Genomic DNA, 25,000 nt, shown 5'->3' with positions numbered 1-25,000 from the left:
AAAATGAATCCAATAGAGGCTACCCACGACACACGTTTAGAGTCTGGAGAAGGCGGCTAGACTTGAAAAGCAACGACAAACAACGGCTGAAGGAAATTAAAAAAAAAAATGCTTAAAGAAAAGAAGTGCTTGGTGAAAAAAGTGTGATGAACTAAACGCATCGACGTCTTTTACTGAACTATGGAGAATGGGTCGAAGTTTTTACAGAATGATCAACAGGGAATCAAGGCCAGTTGAAAGATAAAAAAAAATACTACACGGAGTATTGGATAAATTATTCCAAAGAGCAGGTTGGTTTCGATGGTTGTGACTGTTTAAATCATGATTCTTTGAATTACTTTTGGCAAGCCGATCTGGAAGATGTTACAAAAACGTTGCTGGCAAAGAAAATTTCAATTGTGGCTCTGGCTATACTGAAGCCTGGTAAACTTCCAATAGAAGCAGCGTCACCTCGCCTCATGAAACTAGCTTCTTCCTGAAGGAAAAGTTTTGCAAACATGGTAAACGCTAGAATCGAATGGTACACAGTTGTTACTGAACGGGGCTACTAAACGGGCAGCACTGAACGCACTCAAGTTGATGACAGTTTTTGAACAGGGAAAAAGAGCGAGAGAAAAGAAAGCGGTTTATTCGGCGGGAAAGTCGTAGGACGAAAATATGATGAGAAAGAAAGAAACATCTCCGACCGTACTAAAAACACTTGCCATAGAGATGATTAATAACCATTATGGTCACCGTGATCATTGGTATACTGATGCATCCAAAAGTATGAACAAATGTGGCATTGGAATTTACGACGCTTCTTCGGATACGAAGATAAGTATTGCTTTAGTTAACAGTGTTAACATTGCAACAGCCGAGCTATTAGCTATAAGAGTAGCACTAGAACATATAGACACAACCAGAGGAGTCGCTGTTATTTTTACCGACTCCCAAGCGGCCTGTAAAATTATTAAAAAAGACATAAAGAACAAAAAATTTGACCAAATTACCCATGATATATGTACGATGGCTACAACTAAGAATGTGAAGATCCAATGGATTCCCTCACACGTAGGAATTGCCGGAAACGAAAATGCGGATATCTTAGCAAAACAAGGACTAGATGGACCAATATTACTACAAAACAAATTACGATTAGAAGACGCATACAACAGATTCAAACTAGAGTCTTTGGAATCCTCAAATCTATGGTACAAAAACATGGTACAACACGAAAGAAAAGGAATGAAATTCTACGAATTTCAGTCGAACTTCTCCAATAAACCCTGGTACTGGAATACCGATTTCACCAATATTCAAACTCGAACTTTGAATAGATTACTCAGCGGACACGATTATTCACCATATTATTTGGGAATCATGAGAATTCGAGACACAAAATTATGCGAACTATGTAATGAAAACTTTACCACTGAACATGCACTACTAAAATGCATTCAATTCAACCATATTCGAAATCATTATGATTGGAATCGATATTCCAATCTGCTCGAAATGATCCAAGATTTTAATGAAGAAAAATTGAGAGAAATTCTCAATTTTCTCGAAAAAGCACGAATGAAAATCTAAGCAGTACAGAAAGGAAGTGGAAAACAAATGAAAAAAGGAACATCCCTATTTTAACAAAATGCACACGACTGACAACGTTTTCGTAAAAGTGGTGATATAGAGTACCAAACTCTCGGCCATCAACTCAAATTCATACATACATTGAGCAAAGGGCAATTACGGATACGCGCTGGTTCAGAAGACACCTAATTAGGTACAACCTGTTGAGTAGAGGTGAGAATTTCATTGAGAAATGTGTAAAGAAAAATTTAATTTAGCATAACTAATGTTAAAGGTGGCTAGCGGAAGGCAGCTAATATTAATCAAGACTGCAGGAAGCGAATAGGAGAAGTTACTAAACGTGAGATAAAGAAACATCGAATTTTAGTCCTTTTCATCAAAGTTATGTTTCTATCGTAGATTTTTGAAACGCACTGAACTTTGAACGAATAAAGGAGTGTTACAAATTCGGAAACAACCTTTTCCTTTGCTACGCGCCACGCAAGATTTAGAAAAGGAAAAGAAATCTTAGTCCTTCACCAACATACTCATGAGATTCAACTGGCTTTACAAAACAAAGAATTTGTTGGGATAAATCATCAAATAGGCTGAAAATCCCTAAAAAAGAAACCACAGAGTTTTTAGTAGCTTGTAACACCGATATCCAAGGAGTGTATGACAATGTTCAACCCGATATTCTAGTGACGCAGGTGAGATTGCTAAAAACATCAGAATGTTGGTAAATATAGTTAATGAGCTATACAGAAAATGTCATCTACTAGCATCAATTATAAAAATCAATTATACTACGGTTACTTCAATATCGAGAGTACAATTGCTACATTACAACCAAGTATTAACTACGTGTTCAATAGCGTTCATAATCTGGGTTTATCCGTAGCTGCTTTAAAATGTGGAGTGCTGTTTACTCGTAAAGGAGATATGATCGAGAAACTAGTCGAGAAACAGACCTTGATGTCCAAAATGATAGCAAACGGAGACCAAAATTAGGTTTCAACAGCAAACTGAAAGTTAACTACGCACATGACGATAATTCGCGGAAGTAGAATCTGTGGTTTTATTTAGAATTTTATGTTCAAATCTGAAGAAGAAAGTGTCCGTGGGATTCATTTATATAAATTGGAATATTGGATAATGAAATCCAGAGTTGTCTAGAAGAACACATTTGGACCATGAATGCATCCCTGCGTCGATAGCGTCAACTGACAATACCTGTCACACGACGTCCAGTGACACTAACCCAGCAGAAATTTTATCTCAAATTCATCACGACTAGCTCGCGGGAGTGTAAGAGAGCTTAGAAGCTCGAATTTGGCCAGTTCTCGGAGTTTCTTCCGCCTGATTCTCGTCCCATTATCTATTCGCTTCAGTCAGTTTTTCGAACAGCCCATGCTTAGCAGACTATTCAGCAGAGCACAGGAATAGAAGAGCGAAAAATGGAATTTTTTGGAGAATGAACTGTTGTGCTGTGCTGGTCGCTCTGCCGATGCTTTTCTATCTAGATGCTCCACCGCCACCAGTGCGTGTGCCAGAGAGCAGCAACACGCTCGCTCATTGAGGCATCATCGCAAACCAAGTTCTGCTGAGGCAAGAGTCAGTGTAGTAGCTGAAAACGCAGCAGCAAGAAGAGCAGCAGAAATCTTTCAGTACTAATCGTCTCTCACACGAAAATTTTCGCTTTGGCCCATGTACAGATACAAAAATGGTGAAAACAGTGTTACTACCGCAAAATATTAGTATATTTGAGATATCGAATCATGACCGAGGCATATGAAGAGTAAGTGTCCTGTGGAAACGGCTTGCAAATAGCTGGATGTGCTTGGTTGGAAAACTATGGGAAAATTTTTAGATCCTCCTTGTGGGATTCCGTGAGTTAGGTCTATACGTGTGGTGGTGTGCTGGCAATAATTGAGCATTCACTGGAAGAGGTGTAACAGAAGGAAGGAAGTAGCAGCAGAAGCAGCAGCAGGTGGATGGGATGGGATAGGATGGGTGAGCTCTAGAAGGTATGAAGCGCACAGAGCGCTTCTGCTGAGGGTGAACAGTGAGAAGATAATACAAGAGAAAAAGTGGATGTAAATCAATTGTGTGCCTTTGCAAGATTGGGAGGAAAGTGAAAATTGGCAAGACCAAATTTGTTAAATGCTAATTCAAGGCGCGAAGCCTGGGGTCTACTAAGAAACCTGGCCAAACTGGATAGTGTCAATGGTAGCATCAGTAGTCAGCCAAGTGGATCGAGTGCAGGCTCCAGAGAAAAGTTAGTGCTGTTCATTATTATAAGTTGAACTTGACGGGATGTGGTCCTAGGCAAAATCGAAGTTTTTTTTCCTTCGCTGGGAAGTTCTCTCTATTATTCTCATTGGCAGCTCTCAGTGTTAGCCTTTTCAATGAGTCAAAATATTTAGTGGAAAACCCTATACACTCAAAAGGCACAAATTTGATGTGTGAAGTGTGATAGCTCCTGTGTACTATAAATTTGTCCCAAGCAACTTCTCAGCTATCAGAAGAACAGCGCGAGTCCAACAACATCACGAGTCAAAAAGTTATATGGGTACCCCTATGCAAAAAGGCTTGAATTTCCAGAAGAATTGTTATACCGAACATCAGCGATCAGTCTACCAACGCATTGATATAGAATTTTTGAAGTATCTCACAAATTTCATTGGCAACCCTAGCTTCTTTCACTATAGTGAGCAATGATGAATGTAGAGTGTACCATGCTATAAGTAAGTGGTGACATCTGAGTTTTTTATGAATGAAAAAATAAGAACTATGGGTTTTCATTGAGAAAATTAGAGCTTCCATTAGTGCCATTTTATACCGTTGCTCTTTCTCGCTTACCCATATGAACTCGCAACGAACACTCCAGGCTCGGTTTCTCACTTGTAGAGAAGATGGCACGCATACTTCTGTACAGCCTTGATTTCAGCTGTATGAGATTAATTTTACCCAAAGATTACATTCATATTTATGAAATATCCCATGCAAATCTGTTAACACTATTTTATTTTTAAAACTTATATTTAGATGTTCATCAAATGTTACGTGTTTACATCATAACGTGTTCCTCAAAATGTCAATTATTGATTTCTATTCTTAAGAATGGCTGACTGATATGAAGAAATAGGATGTTGGATGTCTCTCACCAGTTGAGCCACGGTTTGTCTAGTCCTTCAGGAGAGTTTTCATATCTTGAGAGAAGATTGATACGATATCGTTCCTTGTCCTGGAAGTTTAGATTATCAAATCATATACCTATTTGGTGTTGAAAATTGCCATGATAGCCTTAGATGCAGGAAACTACGAAAACCCCGGCTGGTAGAATTATTATACCCCCGCAAATGTTAGCCCCGCCCTGAGTGGAGGAAATATCAATCAGCACATTCGGCCAAGAGGCAGCAGGGGCGCTTGTTGGCCGTGAGCAAGGCCATACTAAAAATATTAATGATCAGCAAAATTTTATGAATGAAAGAGGAAAGTGCCCTGTCGCAGGAGAAGAGTGCGCGAGAGTGTGCAATTCTCCCTCGCCTCGTTGTTCGTTCACTACACACAAACACAGTGTGTGAAAATGAGCGAGAAAAGGCTCACCAACCCAGATCACCGAATCATGCATTAAAACTCGCTAGTTTCTCGTGAGACGGGAACAATATGTACCTACCTACACATACAAGTCTATTAATTGAATCTATATGTTTTGCTCACTCCTCATCCTGAACAGGACTAATTTGGAAAATAAACTAAAGTTAAATTTTTTATCTTTAGATTTATGGCAGTTAATGCTGGTAAAGCGTTATAAGATTATTCTTTCATCCAATTTAAAAAAAAAATGCCAGCTATTTCGAAAAAAAAAACATTATTAATAAAAGAAGGAATTTTCATGGAGCTACATCATAGGCATACGGATATTCAATGCGTGGATTGCTCAATTATGTATTTGCTGCCCCTGAGTTTCACTACATCAGTCGAGTATCGAACGTCTAAGGCAAGCTTAAATTCTTTGTAGGATAAGGAAGAATCTCACCAAGGGCTAAATTCCGGAAAAAATGTCCAAGTTGTTCGCCCGATGGTAGCACAAATTGCACTGTTCAGCATTCGGAATAAGGTTGTAAATCCTTATTTGAGTCCGCTACTGAAATTAAATTTTGAACTTCGTCCTTATTTTTATTATAAATTATGGTCCTTGATTTTCAGAACATATATTTAAAAATTAGGAAATTAGGACCTAATCTGGATTTATAATTTTCATTTTTAACGTTGTTTTCCTTAATTAAAATTAGACAACGTTTTATCCTTATTTTGGGATATGAATTCTGATTTTAATATACAGGCCAAAATAATAAAATTGAAAAATTAGAATTAGGAAGTTTGAACCTAATCTGGATTTCTAGTTTATATTTTTATAAATATGTTGTTTTCCTTAATTATAGTTAGACATCGTTTTTTTGATTATAGTTAGACATCGTTATTTGGAATATGAATTCTGATTTAATTGCACAGGCCAAAATAATAAAAAAGAATGACAAAAAACGAGAAAAATGACAGATAAAACTTATTAAAATGTCTAAAAGATTTTTTGTCATTTTAATCATTTTTGTAAATCTTTGCAACTGTCAATTTTGACAGTTAGGTATAGAATTTTGTAATTTATAATGATCTGAATTATCATAGTTTTTATCAATTTTATAATTCTGTCATTTTTGTCTTTTATTATCTACTAACTTTACCGCTGTCTGCGTTGCAGGACTAATTCAAATCATATCGTAAATACAATTTCCTCAACTTCTTGAACTTCATGAAACAACTTTTGAAAGCCTTTTCTAGTGGTGTCTAAAATAAATTAAGAAAATTCTAGAAGTCTGTAAAAATTTTAAGAATCAAAAATATTAACTGTAACATTGACAAAGTTTGCTTAAAAATTTGTGAAATTATTATTTTTTCTGTGATTTTTTAAATCTGCTCTGATCTTAAACGGAATTTCAAATACATATAAACAGTTTTTTAGTTAAGTTTCATTTGCAGTAAAAATCAGGTCTTTGAGGACCGAATTTAAAATTGTGAAGAGCTTTTCGAAAATGCGCACAAGAAAAAGGATCTTTAGTTTATAAATTTCAATAAAGATTCAACGTCCAACGCTGAGAAGACAGTGATTTCCTTAAAATATGTTTTTCTGAATGATAGTTATCGTGTTCGTGTGATTTAGCTTCAAAAGATTTTTCAATTTAAGTGATGTCGAAAAAAGTACCATCCGTACGACAAAAATAGTGTTTTTTTTCTAGAAAACGGTTCAAACCTTTTAAGGAACCATATAAAAACCTTCAAAAATTTTCATTTTTAGTGAAAAAAAGGGGAGCGAATTATGTTTCTGTTTCAAAGAAGCATATTCGCGATAAAGTACAAATAGATTAAAAAAAATTTAACAATTCAACCATGATCAGAATTAGAGATGTTAAATGAGATTTATTTTCTGTTTCTTTGAACACATGAGTTCGTTTTATATTCCTTTTTTAGTTACGTTTTTGTAAAAACGTGTCGTTATAAAAAATACGTAAAGCAGATTGCGGTCCGCCGGAAAGATTTCAAATTCAAACTGGCCCGTTGCTTCAAAACGGTTGCTTACTCCTGCCTTAGAATTTTTTTTCCTAATTTTTACCAATCTTAAATAAACATGTTTTCTGTCACCCACACGTATATTAAAAAAAAAGGAGCAGGTACATATATATTTGGCAGTGAAATTTATTACAAAAATTACGATTTTTTATGATTAACAAATGAGAGTCTCGACTAGGAATCGAACTCGAGTCTTCTGATTATCTCCCCGACACCTTATCAATATGCCAAATCGTCAGATGAAACCAGTCAAGTTGTAGCTGTATAATTCAGTTGATAATTGATCTTTCATTCCCTTTCACTCTTATAAAACAAAAAAATGCAAATGATCTTTGAGTTTCAGACACAATGTGCATGCATGCTTTGCCTGGAGAGAAAAAATCCGCATTCTGGTAAAAACATCAACACATTTTGTCTCGTTAAAAATTAAGTCTTAGATGCATTTCAAACACTCAAATAGGTTATGTAAGGTTTGAAGCGATTTGTGATGAATTTTACATGCTAATTTTAAAACATTCCATAGAAATCTGCCGGTTTTTTTAAAAGCAGCAAAGTCCCTAAAAGGAGATTTTCGCCATTTTTTTTTTCATAAATAACATCAGCAGAGTTCGGGTTGGAGCCCCTTGCGTTTATGAATACCTATCGGGATTTCAAATTATACGACGCCGATTTTTAACTCTGCTTATGTCGTATCGGTACTTTTATTTATATACTAATGAAAAATGAGTTCAAAGCTAAATGTAGGTATTTCCAGTCGCCCAATCATGAGTATGAAAATAGTTTATTATAGGATTTATTTTGGTATATAAAAATTACTAAATCAAAACTAAATTAAAAACAGTATTATAATTTAAAATAAATTTCAGTGATGAACACAAATTCAAAGATTCGTTTGGTGTTCAGCATTCAGTGTACGTAGCATTGGTAAAAATGTTGGATTGTAAATGCCATATAAAACTACACTCAATGCAATTTTATATAAGGTGCAGAATGCCTGATTTAATTTCTGACAGCAATAAGTTTACATTCAATAACACCTAACTTAAAGAATAATGGAAGAGAATTTGCTTTCAGTGCTTCTTGCCTTTTTAACGTTTTCTATTATTATCAATTGATGTGTTGTTATTGGGGTGCACTCTCATCAAGTTAAAAACCTGAAAATGGTTTGAGATTGTTCTGAAAGTCTTCAACATATTTAATGTATATACATTAGATATGTTGAAGACTTTCAGAACATATATCTCGCGTGAGCTTTCATTACGTCGTATGACACATCTTAAGAATTCACAGAAAACTGCTGAACAAGGTTATCAAAACAACTTTAAAATTTGTAATTCACATATAGAATATGTCTTCCAGACTACAAATATTCTAAATGGAAAGAAGTTGCAACTAGTTTTTATCAGTTTTTATATTTTTTGTACTAAAACTCTTTGTTTACATTTTAATCTCTGAGAAAGGATAAAAAACACGTTATTTTATCTAAAATTCATAGAAACGAGCCGGTTTTTAAATTGTATCATTTATTGATATCTCAAAAGCAGGAAAACCAATATTTTTATACAGAACACGTATTCCTCATAAATTGAAAAATTCGTCAGTAATGCACTATAAAATATTTCAAAGAAAGGTTTTGATTGTAGAGATTATTGTCTTTGTCCTTAGGTTTTTATTTGAGGTAAAATTTTAACAGCACTTATGTCTTTTACTATATACTATTAAAGAAAAATTTTAGTTCTAAAATTAAAAAAAAGATATTTAAGGATATGCTTAATAGTAAATATAAGTAAAAATTTAGAAACTTCAAATAGTTGAGGACATATCAATTTTTAGAAAATTTTATGTAAAAAATCACACTTAACACTTAATCAGAAAAAACTTAACACTAATGATGTTTAAAAAAAGTTAAAATAAGTATGTATGGATAATTAATAAAATAAATTTGAGACAGTTGGAGCCAAAGGAGTATACAAAGGTACATAAATACCATTTTTGATAAGAAAGAACCGTTAGGCGTGTAAAACATACACATTGCATGAAGGGTTACTTTTCTCAAGCATACCAATCAAACCCTACGGAAAGTGTATTTTAAGATTTTTTTATTTGAACTTTTGAGAATAACACGTTTTGTCAACTCTTAACCTAGATTTGGTCTTAGTTTACTATTGTATGAAAACTAAGAAAAAAAAGGAGTTGAATTGATTCTTATTGTTGTTTTTTCGCCGAAATGAAAAAAATTAATAATATCTTGATGATGCCTTGTTGTGATATCACTGAAAAATCAAACACCAATTATCAATTGTATGTTCGTTTCCAGGTCGATCAAATTTTCGACTCTTTCATATTTTTTTTTATTGCAGAAAATGGAATACCAAATCATGGTATCGTTTCCATCTCGCTTTTCTACTCGATGAAAATAATGAAACCTTGGTGATGCCTTGTTTTGTTATCTTGGAAACAAAAACAAAACCAAAAAAATGCATTCATTTTGCTCTCAATGCCTTATTCTAGTATTGGTTTGATATAACCTTTCGGACAAATTGATGCTTCAATGGAACCTAATTTTGCCATCGTGAAAACTACTACACAAAATTATGCTATCATTTTGGTATTTCTAGCTCATTTTGGTTACTGCTTGCTAAGGCATCAAAGTCTGCTCGGGATATTCAACTTATAACGTCGAACTTTATGTATGAAGGTATTTCATAAACTCTACAGGGTCCGGCAATTGAAGTGCTACATTGGAACTAACAAATAATTTGATCAAAACAAAAACTTTTTCTTTCAAATTTAATACGATTTACATCAAAACAGATCATATTTTCAAAATCCATTGACTCCTTTCGATTTTTTGTCCTTGAGCTTAACCACTCGCTGCAGAAGCTCAAGGCACATATTCTAAAAAGACCGTAGGTGGTTTTTATGGTATTTTATCTCAGGACTCAACTAGATCGCGCTTCAGAACTTCCAACCCATGTTTTGTGGAGTAGACTTCGGGCTTCTGTATACGTAAGACAGCCAAGTTCATAGGGTTCAGGTCCGGCGAACTTCTCGACCACTCCGTACTCGAAATTCTTCCTCGAAAAAAAAATTCGCACACAATAATTGAGACCTCTTTCCTTGGTAAGCCAATGTGAAGTTCTGCTGAAAAACCACTAACCAAAACCAAAATTGGGACGTGTCCACAGTTCGAGGACATGCCGTAGAACTATTTTCGATAGGTAAATTGATTGATCTACACTTCTTCAGGGTGTTCGGTTGATCTTCACCAGGAAAGTACGGGCGATTCCGACCCAGACCTTTAATAAGACAGATTTCCGTCGTCTTGTGGCCTTTAATACGTTTGCATAGGTCCGTGATCTTTCTGGCAACCAAAATCTGTAGTTCTGTTTTTTACGAACCGCTGAACGGCGACGAATTCATCGGCGGAAAACGCGATATTCTCCAAATTTTTCATGCGCGGACCGCGTAAGCTGCGCCTTCACCCTTTCTACCCGCTCTTGCTTCTGTTCAAACGAGAGGTCTTAAAATCTTAGGATCTTGTAAGGCTGGCCTTAAGATCATCTTCCAAGATCCGACGGCGATTTTGATCCGGAGTGTATTAAAATCTATTGCCAATTTAGTGTTACTACGCCAAGAAATTCTCTCAGGGTGCATTTTGATGATGATCTTCACCATGGTAGGTATCGCCACTGTAGCTTGACGATCCTCACGATACTATACTTGGGTACTTCTGATCTCCAGGTATCTTCCAAGTGCGAGCCAAAATAAAAAAAATACATACACTCATTGGACAACTCACGAAATATGTCTTTCTACAGCCCGGAACTAGGCTATCAAAGCACTACGTTAAGGTTCAAGAACTATTTTTACGAAAAAACACTTGATTACAAAATTAACAAAAATATCCTCTGACATCTTAGACATAATGTTAACAAGGTGACAAGGTGTCATCTAACTCGGTTTTGTATACTTCGTAATAATCACTCCTAAAGTTTTGTAGCAGTTCAATTGCCGGACCCTGTAGGTAGAACTAACACGATCACTACGTTTATAGCACATTTAAGCTTTTCGTTAGTGTCCATTTTCTTGAATTCTTACAAATTGTACGGGTAACCTCCAATACAGTTAGTCTGGTCTGATTAAAAGGGGACCATATATTCGGTTCGGGAGGAATATCGTTCATTAGGTCATGTCGTGAGGTGAGACGGAACACCATGTAAATAAATAAAATAAAATATTCGGTAAGCGAGGTCTTAACGATACTCCTAAATCCCCTAAATCCCATTGATCATCAACATTATAAAGGGAGAAATGTTGTAGAATGAAATAACAAGAAAAAATGAGCTGTCCTAATGTATAAGATCATCCTAATACAAAATAGATCGGAACGGGCCCACCGAGGTAGCATAACAGGATAACAGGACTCTTTTGTTGGCCGATCTGGTAGCGCTTAATTTACCGGAAGCGAGTTTCAGTAACGCCATAACCAAATTTGAATAAAAACAGAACACTTCTTGAGAACTTGTCTTCAAATCTTTCTTTCTTCTTCACATGGCCCAATTTCGTATTTTTCAATTTTTCAAATAACGCTTCCATAGTCGAAAAAAAATCTATCGAGATAATTTTCACGGAGCTGTCATAAACACAACCGATCACTTTTTTTTCTCATGGCCAACTCTCGTGATATTTGAATGACTGCTTTAAGACGAAATTTAGTTGTTATTCATACATTTTATTTTTCCTCCTTTGTCCATTGATCACAAAATTTGAATAATGCTTCCAAGAACCAATTATAGAAATATCGGAACAAAATTTCCGTTTCGAAAAAAAAAAGATCATTATCTGCTGGATAATATTTTCACCATCGACTTTTATCGTTCGCACCAAAGTGTTGTGTTTCCCTTCCTTCGGCAGGGAAATGCGAAACTTTGAAGGACAGCGAATGGTGGCTGGCTGGCTGTTTAGACCTAGTGCACGAAGGTCTCAGTCGATTAACATGTATCCATATCGTCGTCCTTTATTCTCTTTGATTCCATTCAGGATATTCGTATCGACGAGGCAGCAGCGCCATCATAGAGAAGAAACATGAATGAAATAGAGTGTGCTCCTCATAAAAAGAAGTCAGTCACCACACCGCTTGGCTTATAAAAACCTTTAGGTGTTTTATATATGTGTTTGTGTATGGTATGGCAAAAATTAATTTACCATTCAACCTATCCACTATGTGTAGTTAGTTGGTCGTCCTTTCGGGATAGGCCAATATGCCAGTGCCATTTCGTGAGAGCGAATGAGACAGGTTCCTTCCCGTAAGCAAAAATAAGTCCGTCCTTACATTTGAGTAGAGGAATTTGGGTAACGTGGCGAACGATTTGTGAGGCGATGACGGCGACCGAGTGAGAACCTCTAGCAGCCTTTTGCTCGCTAAAATTCTCGCGCTTGTATAGGACCTGAGAAAAGTTAGGAAAATTTGTTGTTTTTGTCGTGGGACTGATTAGGTCGGGTTGGCGATTTGGTTTTTTAAGAAGCTAACGAACAAGAGGTGAAAGTGGAAAACTATCCACAATTACCTAAATATTGCAAATCGTGCGCTGGATTTTTTAAGGCGGATTTTAAGAGTACATTTTATTTTTTTTCTTATCATCGTACTCAAATATCACACTATTTTATTCAAGTTGCACTTGAATTTCAAATACTTTGTCACTTCTCTACAGTGAATTTCAAGGTGTACATTTTGGATTCTGAAAACCCGAATCAGGGCTGAATTTCGTATTAAAAATATTGATTATTTATGTTCTCGTCAAAATGTCAATCCCAAGCAGTCTGTTTTTTTATTTGCGTGTATGAATTACACCATGGGTGCAAGGATTCACCGTAGTTTCTTCTCAAATATGCCCTGATATGCATTTATAGATTATCAATTTTACACGTGTTGAATTTTTTTCGAATTCACGAATTTATATTGACCGATTTGACATTTTATTACATTTTAGAAAAAAAATATCAATTTTCCAAATTTTTAATCTCTAAATTATGAATTCTGCATCCAGTTAAAAATGCCTAACCTTGATTTTGGTTAAGCATGAGTTACGATCTTGAAGTTAATAAACTTAAAAACAAAAAGAACAGTTTAATTTACAATCCAAACACTATTTGGGTTCCGTATCAGTATTAGATACACATTTCTGAATATATAATTTTTTTTTGAAAATCAGTATAAAGATATTTGTTTATATTTCTTATCGAATTCACATTCTTTATTCTATAACAAAATTGAAATATCTAGAAGAAATCAGATTCAGATTCATTTATTGTTTTTTTACCATTAATTAAAAATATTTATTAAGATCATCAAGAGTTAACTTTCACATGACTTTTCTCTTTGTTGTAGTAAGGAGTAAACACTTATTTCACTTATCATTTCATTAGTTTAAATTACAGCCATTTTAACCGATTTCCTGTTTGTTTATTATATTTCATACAAGATTCAGAATTCAGAATTTTAAATCAGATTCATTATTAGAAATGAATCAGTCTTGAAATCAATTTTTTATACAAACTAGCAAGTTGTATTTGATTAACAAAACCGAAAATCATTTACCTTAAATGGGGTGAATCGTGAATGTTTCCGGAACAATTTCAACTCTTACAGCCTACAATATACTTTTTTTTTTTTTCGTGATGGTCCCACAGGCCCATTTGGGTCCTTCCTCCACCCCATACGTATCTTTTGAAGAAGGAGGGACAGTTTATCCTTGGGATAATATGTATTGTTTACTTATGTTGTCAATTTCTGTACGACTTGTTCGTCTTACTCCCGCGTATGTCCATCACCGTACAAATTTCTATCTGATGTTCCGTCAGATCTTCATCACTATTGTATGATCCTTTTTAGGATTAGTCCTTGTTTCAAATTGTAGGTTTTATGTAATTTATTGTCAGCTTCTTAAAAATATTCAAGTTTGAACTGTCTTTGATGCTTCGTGGTAGGCTGTCATACAGTTTCAGTCCATTGTAGAACACAGATCGTTTGGTCATCTCTTTTTTGTATTTGGTAGTCTGAAATCTCGGGCTCTCCTTGTATTGACTGTACTTTTAGATAGATGGTGTATTTTTTGGACCCTTCTGAGTTATTTTTTTTCGGTATTTTCTTCCTTTACTTTTTTCGGCAAAATCATGTATCTTTCACTTCTAAAAATGACACATTACTATTTGTAGTGTATCCAAACGACATATTTGCTATTATGCTGTTTATAAATCAAAAAGCTTATAGGTCAAAAAAATAAAAAAAATGTTTTGTAGATAGCTTGATAATCGAGTCTTAACGATTTTCTTCTTTATGTAGATTATTCACCTCATTTTACGGTATTCGTTTTAAAGGGTATTCGTATTTTGATCCAAAGATGGCATTCTAGATTCATCTTCACAAAATATTCAAGTTAAGAAACTCCTGTTAGATTAAAATTCCAGATGCAGAATTTAGGGTTGTGACATAGGCAAGTCAGTTGCCTCCTGAGCTGATGTCCGCGAGTTCGAGCCCAAGAGCTAACATCGAACTCTGTGACAGTTGTAGCGGATAATTTTTCTCAATAACTGTCCGCCAACTGCAACGTTGATATAAAGTCGCGAGTGCCATAAAAATGGTAAAACGACTTTAATCTAAACAAACAAAAAATAATGCAGAATCCAGATTTATAATATGCATTTTTATAATTGAACATCGGAATAATGTAGTAATGCAAGTTTCCAATTCTGAATATTCAAATTAAAAATCTAAAATAACTTAAAATTTAAGCCTTTAAGGCCTAGGACCATAGAATCAAGTCTTCTCATAGTGGATGTAAATTCTTCAACATTTTTCAAAAACCTTATCTTTGAACCTACAAAAAACTGTATATTTAATAGAAATCTGAAAAAAATCCTTATAGCATCGATAGGGGAGAATGGAGAGACTTGATCCCCTTTTCTTATTGTCATCATATCTCTTTGGAAAAATTTAGAGCCAAGAAATAGTCGGGACAAAAGTCATCACTTTCATTTGGCCAGGCTTTGACCAGACCGAACCGAACGCCACACACACAGGGGTAAATGCACCTAATAAGCGATCAAAATTATTTGCGGACAAACGGTAAACAGTAGACATTTGATGTCATCGTAAAATGTTTAAAATTTTTTGATGATCTATCAAATTCTTGAAAGAAAAATGTGATTTTTCCACCTGAAAAGGAGATAAAAAAATTATTTCTTGAAATAATTAGTTTAGAGACTTGATGTTTTCACAAAAGTTGTAGATCTTGTTATTTTAAGCAACTTTGTTGAAGACACCATCAAGATCGCATGAAAATCATAAAAGTTACGAGCATTTTAAAAACAACGAGCATTTTAACAAGTAATTTTGAGTTTTTATTTGATATCTTTTTTAGTATACGATTTACAAACATGGTTTATTTGAAAAAGTTGTTCAAATTGTTGAAACACACAATTTTGTGGAACATTTCAAATACATATTTCAACTAAGAAAGGAGGTATACTACAAAATATCCAAAATAAACCCTTTTTTTCAGTAAGTTATAACCTTGAGAGTTCGGACGAGTTCGTATAATTTTTTGAGTGGGTTTTGTTGGTCAAGTTATTGGCTTTCCATTGATATATAAATTTAACATTAGTTTTAGATAGATTTTTTACAAACTAGCAATCAAAAATGAGCTTTTTACTTTAAAAACAATAAAAATTGAGGGTTTTTTCTTCGAATTTTAAGTGTTTCTAGAGGAAAAAGCTCATTATTAATTGCCAGTTTACAGAAAATCTATCCAAAACCAATGTTAAATTTATATATCAATGGAAAGTCAATAACTTGGCCAACAAAACCCACTCAAAAAATTATACGAACTCGTCCGAACTCTTAAGGTTATAACTTATTGAAAATAGCCATTATTTTGAATATTTTGTAGTATTCCTCCTTTCTTAGTTGAAATATGTATTTGAAATGTTCGACAAAATTGTGTGTTTCTACAATTTGAACAACTTTCTAAAATATTCCAAGTTTGTAAATCGTATACTAAAAAAGATATTAAATAAAAACTCAAAATTACTTGTTAAAATGCTCGTTATTATATAACTTTTATGATTTTCATGCGATCCTGATAGTGTCTTCAACAAAGTTGCTTAAATAATAATAATAAGATCTACAACTTTTGTGAAGACGTCAAGTCTCTAAACTAATTATTTCAAGAAATATTTTTTTATCTCCTTTTCAGGTGAAAAAATCACATTTTTCTTTCAAGAATTTGATAGATCATCAAAAAATATAAAAATGTTGCGAAGACATCAAATGTCTATCGTTTACCGTTTGTCCGCAACTAATTTTGATCGCTTATTAGGTGCTTTTACCCCTGTGTGCGCCATTAGAAAATTTAAAAACAACCGAAATAAAATCTCGTACAATCCCTATTCTAGATCGATAAAGTGAGTTTGTTAGGCTAAAAACAATTCCTTGCATTAAAAACTACCGGTTCTGGTTAATAAACACCAATGATTTAGCCTCTTGATCAAAATATTTGCACATAAAGTTCAATTGCCTCGAAAAAATGCTGATGGCGTTCAGTTCAGTCTGGTCGAATCCCGACTATTTATAAGGCATAAAAAAAGGGTAAGTTTAATTGCACACAACCTAACAAACAGGAAACTTGTACCTAGTTTTTCACAGATTTAGATAAAAATCTGTTACACTCCTCTGGAAAAAAGGTTTCCTTTTCGGTATATTCAAAATCTAAAAATTGTTTTTCCACTACAAAGTATTAAACAGATTAAGACGTTAAGATTCAATCTTTAAATATATATTACATTGAATGTTCACGTAGATGATCATCAAAACTCCTCTGGAATTTTTAAATGACAACATCTAAACGCAGTTATCTTTCGTTTTTGGTTAAGTGTTTATGGAAAAAAAAATCCATGAATTTAAAATACTGCTGTTAAAAAAGAACTGCATGCAAAAATCCTTAAAATGAGAAACTTTTGATATGGATTCAAACCATTTTGAGAGCTCGAACAAGGCCGGGTTAATCAGCTAGTATGTCGTATGAATAAACAATTATCGCGAATAACAATGACGTGTTACAGTTGATATGGATGACGATTCAAGCTTAGAAAAATTATACATAATAAAAATGTTCCAAAATACCCTCCCATGCAAAACTTGGTTCCATTTGGTTGAAAAGTTCTCGAGTTATGCAAAAAAATGTACTGTATTGTATATTTAGACATCTTTCTATGGGTTGTGTTGAGCATTTGTAAGATGCTTGCTACCTACCTATCCTTCGCTGAAATTGATCTTAAGAGGGAACATGGAGTTCTTCATATATCCTAAATTTGTTCCTTATTCTACAAAAAGCTGTTGGTTGGTTGAAATGACCACTGTTGTTATTACCTGTCTTCTGAAGACATTTCGTGCTGGTTAATTCATTTTCAGACTGTGAATTAAGTGGTAAAAAAAACATTGCACAAATTATGATAGGGATAGTGTTACATTATTATAAATTCAAGTGAAATAATAGTTTAAATAGGAATAGGGTTTTTGATAAAGGGGTTGCTTTACAGGTCTAGTCTAACGACTTGTGCTTTACAGCCGGCTATTTGCAAGAATCAATTAAATTTCAATAAACGCTGAACGTTTACTCATGCAATTAATATCTTTTCAGTGATTTCTTAGTTAGAGTTCGTGCCCAAGTAATGGCCAGAGATGAAAGCACTGAAGGTTGGTTACCACTGCAAGGCGGTGGTTTGGCAAATGTCTCCATACGCAAACGTGCAAGACTGCCACCGGATGGTGGCGGTCACGAATACATAATCTATGGACAAAGAATTTCAGACCAAACAGTAAGTTCGGACTTGACTTATGGCTTCCGTGTTTTGGATACTAATATTTCCCCCCCCAAATTACAGGTAATCCTTAGTTGTGTTATCAATAGAGATTTGCAGTACTTCAAAGTTATGCCTACGTTTCATCACTGGCGTGCCGGCAAACAGCGGAATGGGCTTACCTTCCAGACTGCGGCCGACGCGAGAGCTTTCGACAAAGGAATCATCCGTGCCTACGATGATCTTATTGATGGTGAGTATCGATCGGCTACCGGCGACTTCCGGTTACCTCAGATTCCTAGTACCTAACTTTACAGGAGATCAGTTAAACAGTAGTGGAATGTTCCAGTTTTGGGCAATTTTTTTGAAATCTTTTTGCGCTAGGCTGTCCTAATCACATTTGCTCGCCTTAGATGAAACAACAACAAAAAAAAAAGAATATAGCTACTATTGTTTTCATTTATTCTTTTCTCTATTTTTATTTGGATACTGCTTCTGATTCTACGAATAACCGAACCGAATATGTGGAAAATTTAATTTTCCCAAATAATGAATTCGGTGTCGTTTGCTTTAACGAAAATTCAAACAAACAACCAAACAAACCGAAAACCGATCTTCTGAACCCAAAATTAACTTCATCAAAAAAAAAACCATCACGCGATGCTCACCAATATGACCAATGTTTCCAAACAAAAATACAAAAAAATGGTAAGTTTATTTAGTTTTGAATCACCATCACCATTACCTACACCAAGTGAATGGTTTCGGTTTGTGTAATTTGCTTTGCAATCTATACATAGATGATCAATGTTTCTTTCTGTTGTTTTTTTTATTGCTTACTGAATATTTCGTTGCCATAACTCACTAATGTTAACTTATAAAAGCTTACAGGTTAATCGATCTACGATTAAAAATTAAGATTTTATTAAGCTCGAAGGTTGTGATTTTTGCGAAATTCAGATAACAGGATCTTTATTATGACGCGAGTTTACCTTCAAATGTATGTTGCTTACAACTATCTTATGAGTCCTTGAGGATCTTATGAATTTACAACTAAGGGCCGATTTTCTAATGCTGTTGCTTTGGCGTGTTGAGGCAGTTCATGCCCATTACGGTGTGTCGTTTTGCAATCTTTCTCGAATTTCAAAACCCCTTTAGTCTAAAATGTTTTCTTTTTGGTCAAAACGAACGACAGAATTTATGTGGATTTTCAAAAGGAGGTTTAGGTACCCGGGACTTAAAATTTTGTATGGAAAAAAACGCAAAAATTTGTTTGGAAAATGTCACTTTTATTCGTTTTTCTTGAATATAACTAACGCAATGGAAATAATATTTTAAAGACGGCAAAGCGGTAGGAGTAGCTAGAAAATAGTTATCACGCCCCAAACAAGCAGCACTGACAGATTCTACATCCAGTTTTTAGAAATATTATTTTAACAAAAAAGTTATTGATTTTAGAATCTTAAATGTTCTGATAAAATATCCTTAACCAGTCGCTCGAAACCTTGCTATCTTATGGCATATTTTATGTATGCTTCAACAATTGAAATAACAAAAAATGTCCAAGACACAATCATGAAAAGATCAGCGTATTTCGTTTTTTTGGAACCATTCTTGTGAAACATGTTATGCTCTCCCGAAAAGCGGAAATACGATTTTGCTGTAGGCGATAATTCTGTCAGACTAAGCAAAACTCCAATGATCAGACAAGCTTCAGACAAGTGTTTCTTAAAAAAAGGCATGGATTTGATGCAGCCCAAAAAGCTGCACCATTGGAAATGCCTTAACGTTATTTAAAATGTGATTTTTAAAATAATTGTAAGTTCACATTTGTTCTAAATAAAAATTTTAAGAAAAAAGACAGTTAAACCTGATTAAAGTTAATTTTATACAAAATCATTGCATTTGGTAACTCTTAATTTCTATTAAACCAATTTTTTTAAAACAAATAATAGAGAATCTTATGACGGTCATTTCATCAGAACATTTTAAGACTTTTTATACCTCTTTTCTCGCTACTCCTATCGCTTTTCCGTCTTGGTAAAGTTGTAGTTCCAGAATTCTCCGTAAGCTCTTATATTGGAATTTCATTTGCATTTCGTGAGAACAAAATATTCAAGAAAAACCAAAAAAATTGTTATTCCCCCAACAAATTTTAGTATTTTTTCATACAAAATTCCAAATCAAAATCTGAATGCCTAAATCTCATTTTAAAAATTCTGCAAAATTTACGTCGTTCGTTTCGACAAAAACAGCAAGCTTCATAGACTACAGGGATTTTGAATTTCGAGAAAAGTGGCAAAATGACACACTCTATTCCACTTTACCAAATTGGGCCCTAACAGAATGCAAATAAATGTGCATGCTGTTTTCACAACTTAAATCAATACACAACTTTGAAATGACCCAAGCAACTAAAAGTCACATATTTACTGAAATAAAGGCTTTGAAAGTTACAAATTGGCTGACAAAGAGAAATAACTGCCCAATTCCCTTGGGAGAATTATATGTACTCATTGATGAACTTCAAAATTGATAATGTAATTTATATGTGCGTTGTAAGGGGTTTACTAAGTCACAAAAAGTGCATTGAGGTGCTTTTTCCCTGTCTGACTGGCTGGTTTGGGGGGTGCGCCTGCTGGTAACTACAAAATCATATGAGGCTCTCAGAGCCAAGGGGTATAGGGGAAAGGTTTCCTAAATGGGCCTATCGGGTTAAATGACCCTATGACTGTTTGATGAAATGGCTGACTAGACAGCTTATCTGACCAATGCATTTTGAGGGTGATACGCTTAGAACATTAGGCATGAAAGAATTTTATGAGTTTACAAACTCAAAAAAATTTAAAAAATCATACAAGTTTTTCATACATTTTGATGTAATATTTCGACTTTTAAAAATAAATACGTAAAGAAGCTTAAAACAAAAACTAGGAAGGTTTTTGTTTCTTACTCAAATGAACTTAAGAAATTAAACATATTTCAGCTTTTTTGGAGGTTTAATAATGATTACATAGTGGAATAATGGAGTGTTTTTGTGTGCCCCCATCATGTTTGTAAAATGCCTCCATCCTAAAATAACAGGTTAAATAGAATTAATAAATGATTTTTATCATTGAACCTTCAAATCTAAGCTCTGAATAACATCTTAAGAGAGAATTGAAGATCTAAAAACAGATTTGATAAAGTTTTTCTCATGAATGAACTGCCTCCATAGTATGGCAACCCTAACTTTTGTTTCATTCCATAAAATTATAATATACATAGATTTTTATAAAACTTCTGCTTTGTCGTACGGAAATTATTACTTTCTAGCAGTTTCAATGAAATTATACGGAAATATTGCCCAAAAAATAGAAATTTTGTTCAAAACATAAATAGGCGCATTTAGCCCGCACGGTTTGAGGTTCGCCATTTTAGACAACATTTATAATAAAATCGTTTTCTTGGAAACAGAAGAAAATTTTAACATAAAAATTACTCCAATGTATAGAAAACAGATGCCTGCACACGTGTATATAGTTTTTGTACACATATTCGATGTGATATTTGATTAAATCAGTGTTCTGCTTAATAGGCGCATATAGCCCGCTCCTCCCCTAAGTGACAAAATACTCGATTTTGAGTTAATGATGCCAAACATATCTTCATATTTCAAGCTATATTTGGTGATTTTTTCAGATTTTTCGAATTTTATTTACATACTTTAATGTTCGAGAGCGAAATATAATTTTTCGAAAAATATATGGAAAATGGTCAGACACAACAACTTTAAAGCGTGTTTTCTTGAAATAAACTTTCATGCACTTATACCCCTTTGGCTCCAAAGGCCTCATATCATCACTTCGAGTTTTAATTTCAGTTAAAGCAACACCTAGACGTGGCCTTGCCGTAGCGTGTTCGATTGTCACCACGAAGGTCGAGGTTCGATCCTTAAGCCGGGCAAGTTTTTATTTTCAATTTGATTACTTGAGTGACCATTCTGAGCAAATTGCAGCAATATTGATTGCAGGAAAGATCATCAAACTCAATTGTTGAGAAATCTGAAATTGAAAAAAGCATTTGAGGAAATCTACAAATGTTCGATTTTTTTAGATATTTTATTCTGCTATATGAATATTATTTCTCAAAATTAATAATTTTTGCATGATCCTGTTCAACATAATTTATTTATTCATAACAAATCATAGTTTACCCAAAAATTTGAGCGATCGGGCGGCTAAAAATTTTAGCCCTGGTTGTTGCCGTGGCCCATCAGCAGCTGTGTTCAATCATCTTCTAGTCATGATTACGAATAAAATTATCACTGTAAAATAAAAACAAATCGTTAGCCTTATTGTTAATCAATAGCTGAAGTATCAGAATCATCTACTCACCGAACATTTCGAAGAACTTGAAGCATTCATTTTCCACTCAATTGAATTTTACCTTCAAAAATAAAAAATAAACAAATCTGACAGATCGATTGTTAACTTTCCAGCAAAACGTTCATTTTACGCTGGTAATTTAGATTTGTTGCGAGAATGCCGGACGACTGTCCTGCAAAACAGGTGTTCGCTACGAATCCGGTAGGAACAAGACGAGCGGGGGCGCAACGAGCGAGGTGGTTAGACCAAGTGGAGCGTGATCTGGCGAACGTGGGGTGCCCGAGAAATTGGAGAACGGTTGCTATGAACCGAGTGAATTTTAGGAATTATGTTCGTCAAGTTATGTCGTGAGACGGAATACTATGTAAATAAATAATAAGATTTGTTTTGGAACTTTAAAGTATTTTTTTTTAATCATAGGTTTGTTTATTAAGGCATTTTACTTATAAACTTAATGTTGCCGAGTTGATCACTTTTTAATCTATGTTAGTAGAAAGGGGAGCCGTAATAGTCGCACTTTAAAGTACCTATTATAAAGATTTTAAATTTTGAGCTGCATAGAACGTACTTCAGATCAATGATGGGACTGAGTAAGCTTTTCCGTACCCGTGTCATGGGACTCTTGATTGCTTGGGGATACTCAGGTGATAGATAAAAAAATGCTGTAGATTAAAGTTGGCTAGGTTGATTTTCAACCTCCTAGAATCACAACTGATATACGTGGGGATTTTTTTTATTATCTGACAATTTGCGCCGGGGTCTTCAGATTTTCCCCAAAATTGAAAATTTGGTTCATTTATGCGACTTAAAAACACATGTATTTTTTCAGATTTCTAACATTTTTATTTTTTGAGTTAGCTTCGGTTAGATGTTTTTGTCAATAAAAAATAACCGTTTTTCAAAGCTACATAACTCTGTTATTTTCCAACAGAAATTATAAAATAGCACATCAAAATGCATTGAAATTTTATCAGCTTTCCAAATAAAATAATTGAAAAAAAAAAATAAATAAAGAACTTCAATATGAAAAGTTGTAAATAAACTTTAAAAGGCGTCTAAAAGTCTGCACCACCGAATATTTTGCAAAAAATACCACTGAATAGCTCAATTTACGATGCAACTTTCATCTGAAGACACCAAAGTGGGCCATCAACTCCTTGAAGAGTTATGAAAGAAATAATGACGATAAATCTCTTTTTTTGCATCGGAAACAAACAATGGTCGAACAACTGCACTCACATATGGAGATAGCGCGCACTTCTAACAACATGGAAACAAAAGAACTTATCAAAGCAGGTAAAAACACAATTTTTTTGTGCTTTGTAGACTGCCCCTACTCGCATAACAGTCCCATATGAATTTTCGTCTTTTTAGGTCATCATAAGGATTCAAAATAAAACACTTAAAAAAAGAAGTTTTGTTCTACAAATTTCGAAAAAAAATATCAATTTGTGGCTGTCCTATATGAAATATACCCGAATAACAGTTCCATATGTGAAATACCACGGATTTGGTTACTTTTCAATGCTTCTTTCGGCGAAATAGTCTTTAGTTTATTGCTTTGAATCATTTAAAAAAATTTAACTCACTTGATGTCGAATGATGCAAACGAGTTTTCGAATGCAGGTCTGACTTCTTTAGGAATGACTTCCTGAGCGAAAAACTATCGGATGCAATCAAAAATCGTAAAAAGATTCAACTTACAATGTGAAATTCACAATATTTTGTTCAAAAATGATTAAATTTAAGTCCCATAAAGTAACTTGGCGAGAAAAAAATATTCTGTATGGGACTGTTGTGCGAGTAGATTTGAAAAAGGTTTCAAATATGGTCGATAAACAGTCCCATAATGAATAAAAATGGTGCTCTCAACCTTACCAATAACCCAATTCCGAAAATTTCAGGTCTTATTTCAGGACAATCTAGAAACGATTTTCGTTTATGCCGAAAGTGGTGATCACAATTTAAGAATGTATTCCAAAACAGGAAAAGCTGATTTTCTCGCTTGCTTGTTTTTGCATATGGGACTGTTATGAAAGTAGGGGCGGTAGAGTGTTGCAGCTAAACTGACTTCATGTTATATCCAAAAATCTAATAACGTATTCGTTTATACCCAGTTTTGCACCAGGTCACAACAAGTTTTGCAAACTTTGAAAGTCAGTTATGCTGCAAACACTCTACAAAGCACGAAAAAGAAGTGTTTTTTACCTGCTTTGGTAAGTTCTTTTGTTTCCATGTTGTTAGAAGTGCGCGCTACCTCCATATGTGAGTGCAGTTGTTCGACCATTGTTTGTTTTCGTCGCAAAAAAAGAGATTTATCGTCATTATTTCTTTCATAACTCTTCTAGCAGTTGATGGCCCACTTTGGTGTCTTCAAATGAAAGTTGCATCATAAATTGAGCTATTCAATGGTATTTTTTGCAAAATATTCGGTGGTGCAGACGGTACTTTTAGACGCCATTTAAAGTTTATTTACAACTTTTCATGTTGAAGGTCTTTATTTATTTTTTTTTTCAACTATTTTATTTGGAAAGCTGATAAAATTTCAATGCATTTTGATGTGCTATTTTATAATTTCTGTTGGAAAAAAACAG

The 25,000-nt window shown here is 34.1% G+C and overlaps 1 protein-coding gene across 4 annotated transcripts; it reads left to right on the top strand.

The window, feature by feature from the left end:
- Positions 1-2,957: 2,957 nt before the first annotated feature.
- LOC129747531 (sprouty-related, EVH1 domain-containing protein 1-like) lies at positions 2,958-22,626 on the top strand. 4 transcript variants are annotated; one of them, XM_055741794.1, is made up of 4 exons: positions 2,958-3,349; positions 17,880-18,057; positions 18,124-18,292; positions 18,753-18,922. In XM_055741794.1, exons 1-4 carry the CDS (start codon positions 3,330-3,332, stop codon positions 18,905-18,907), a joined length of 522 nt encoding a protein of 173 aa, XP_055597769.1. In that variant the 5' UTR covers positions 2,958-3,329; the 3' UTR covers positions 18,908-18,922. The 4 variants fall into 4 exon arrangements, with proteins under 4 accessions (XP_055597769.1, XP_055597771.1, XP_055597773.1 ...); XM_055741796.1 differs by having other exon boundaries at positions 2,959-3,349; positions 18,762-18,922; XM_055741798.1 differs by lacking the exon at positions 18,753-18,922 and adding an exon at positions 22,550-22,626 and having other exon boundaries at positions 2,965-3,349.
- Positions 22,627-25,000: the final 2,374 nt, after the last annotated feature.

The sequence above is a fragment of the Uranotaenia lowii genome, chromosome 2, assembly GCF_029784155.1.
Source record: "Uranotaenia lowii strain MFRU-FL chromosome 2, ASM2978415v1, whole genome shotgun sequence".
NCBI classification, from domain to species: domain Eukaryota; kingdom Metazoa; phylum Arthropoda; class Insecta; order Diptera; family Culicidae; genus Uranotaenia; species Uranotaenia lowii.
The sequence above is the reverse complement of the archived record's forward strand: the minus strand, read 5'-3'. Positions and strand labels throughout refer to the sequence as shown.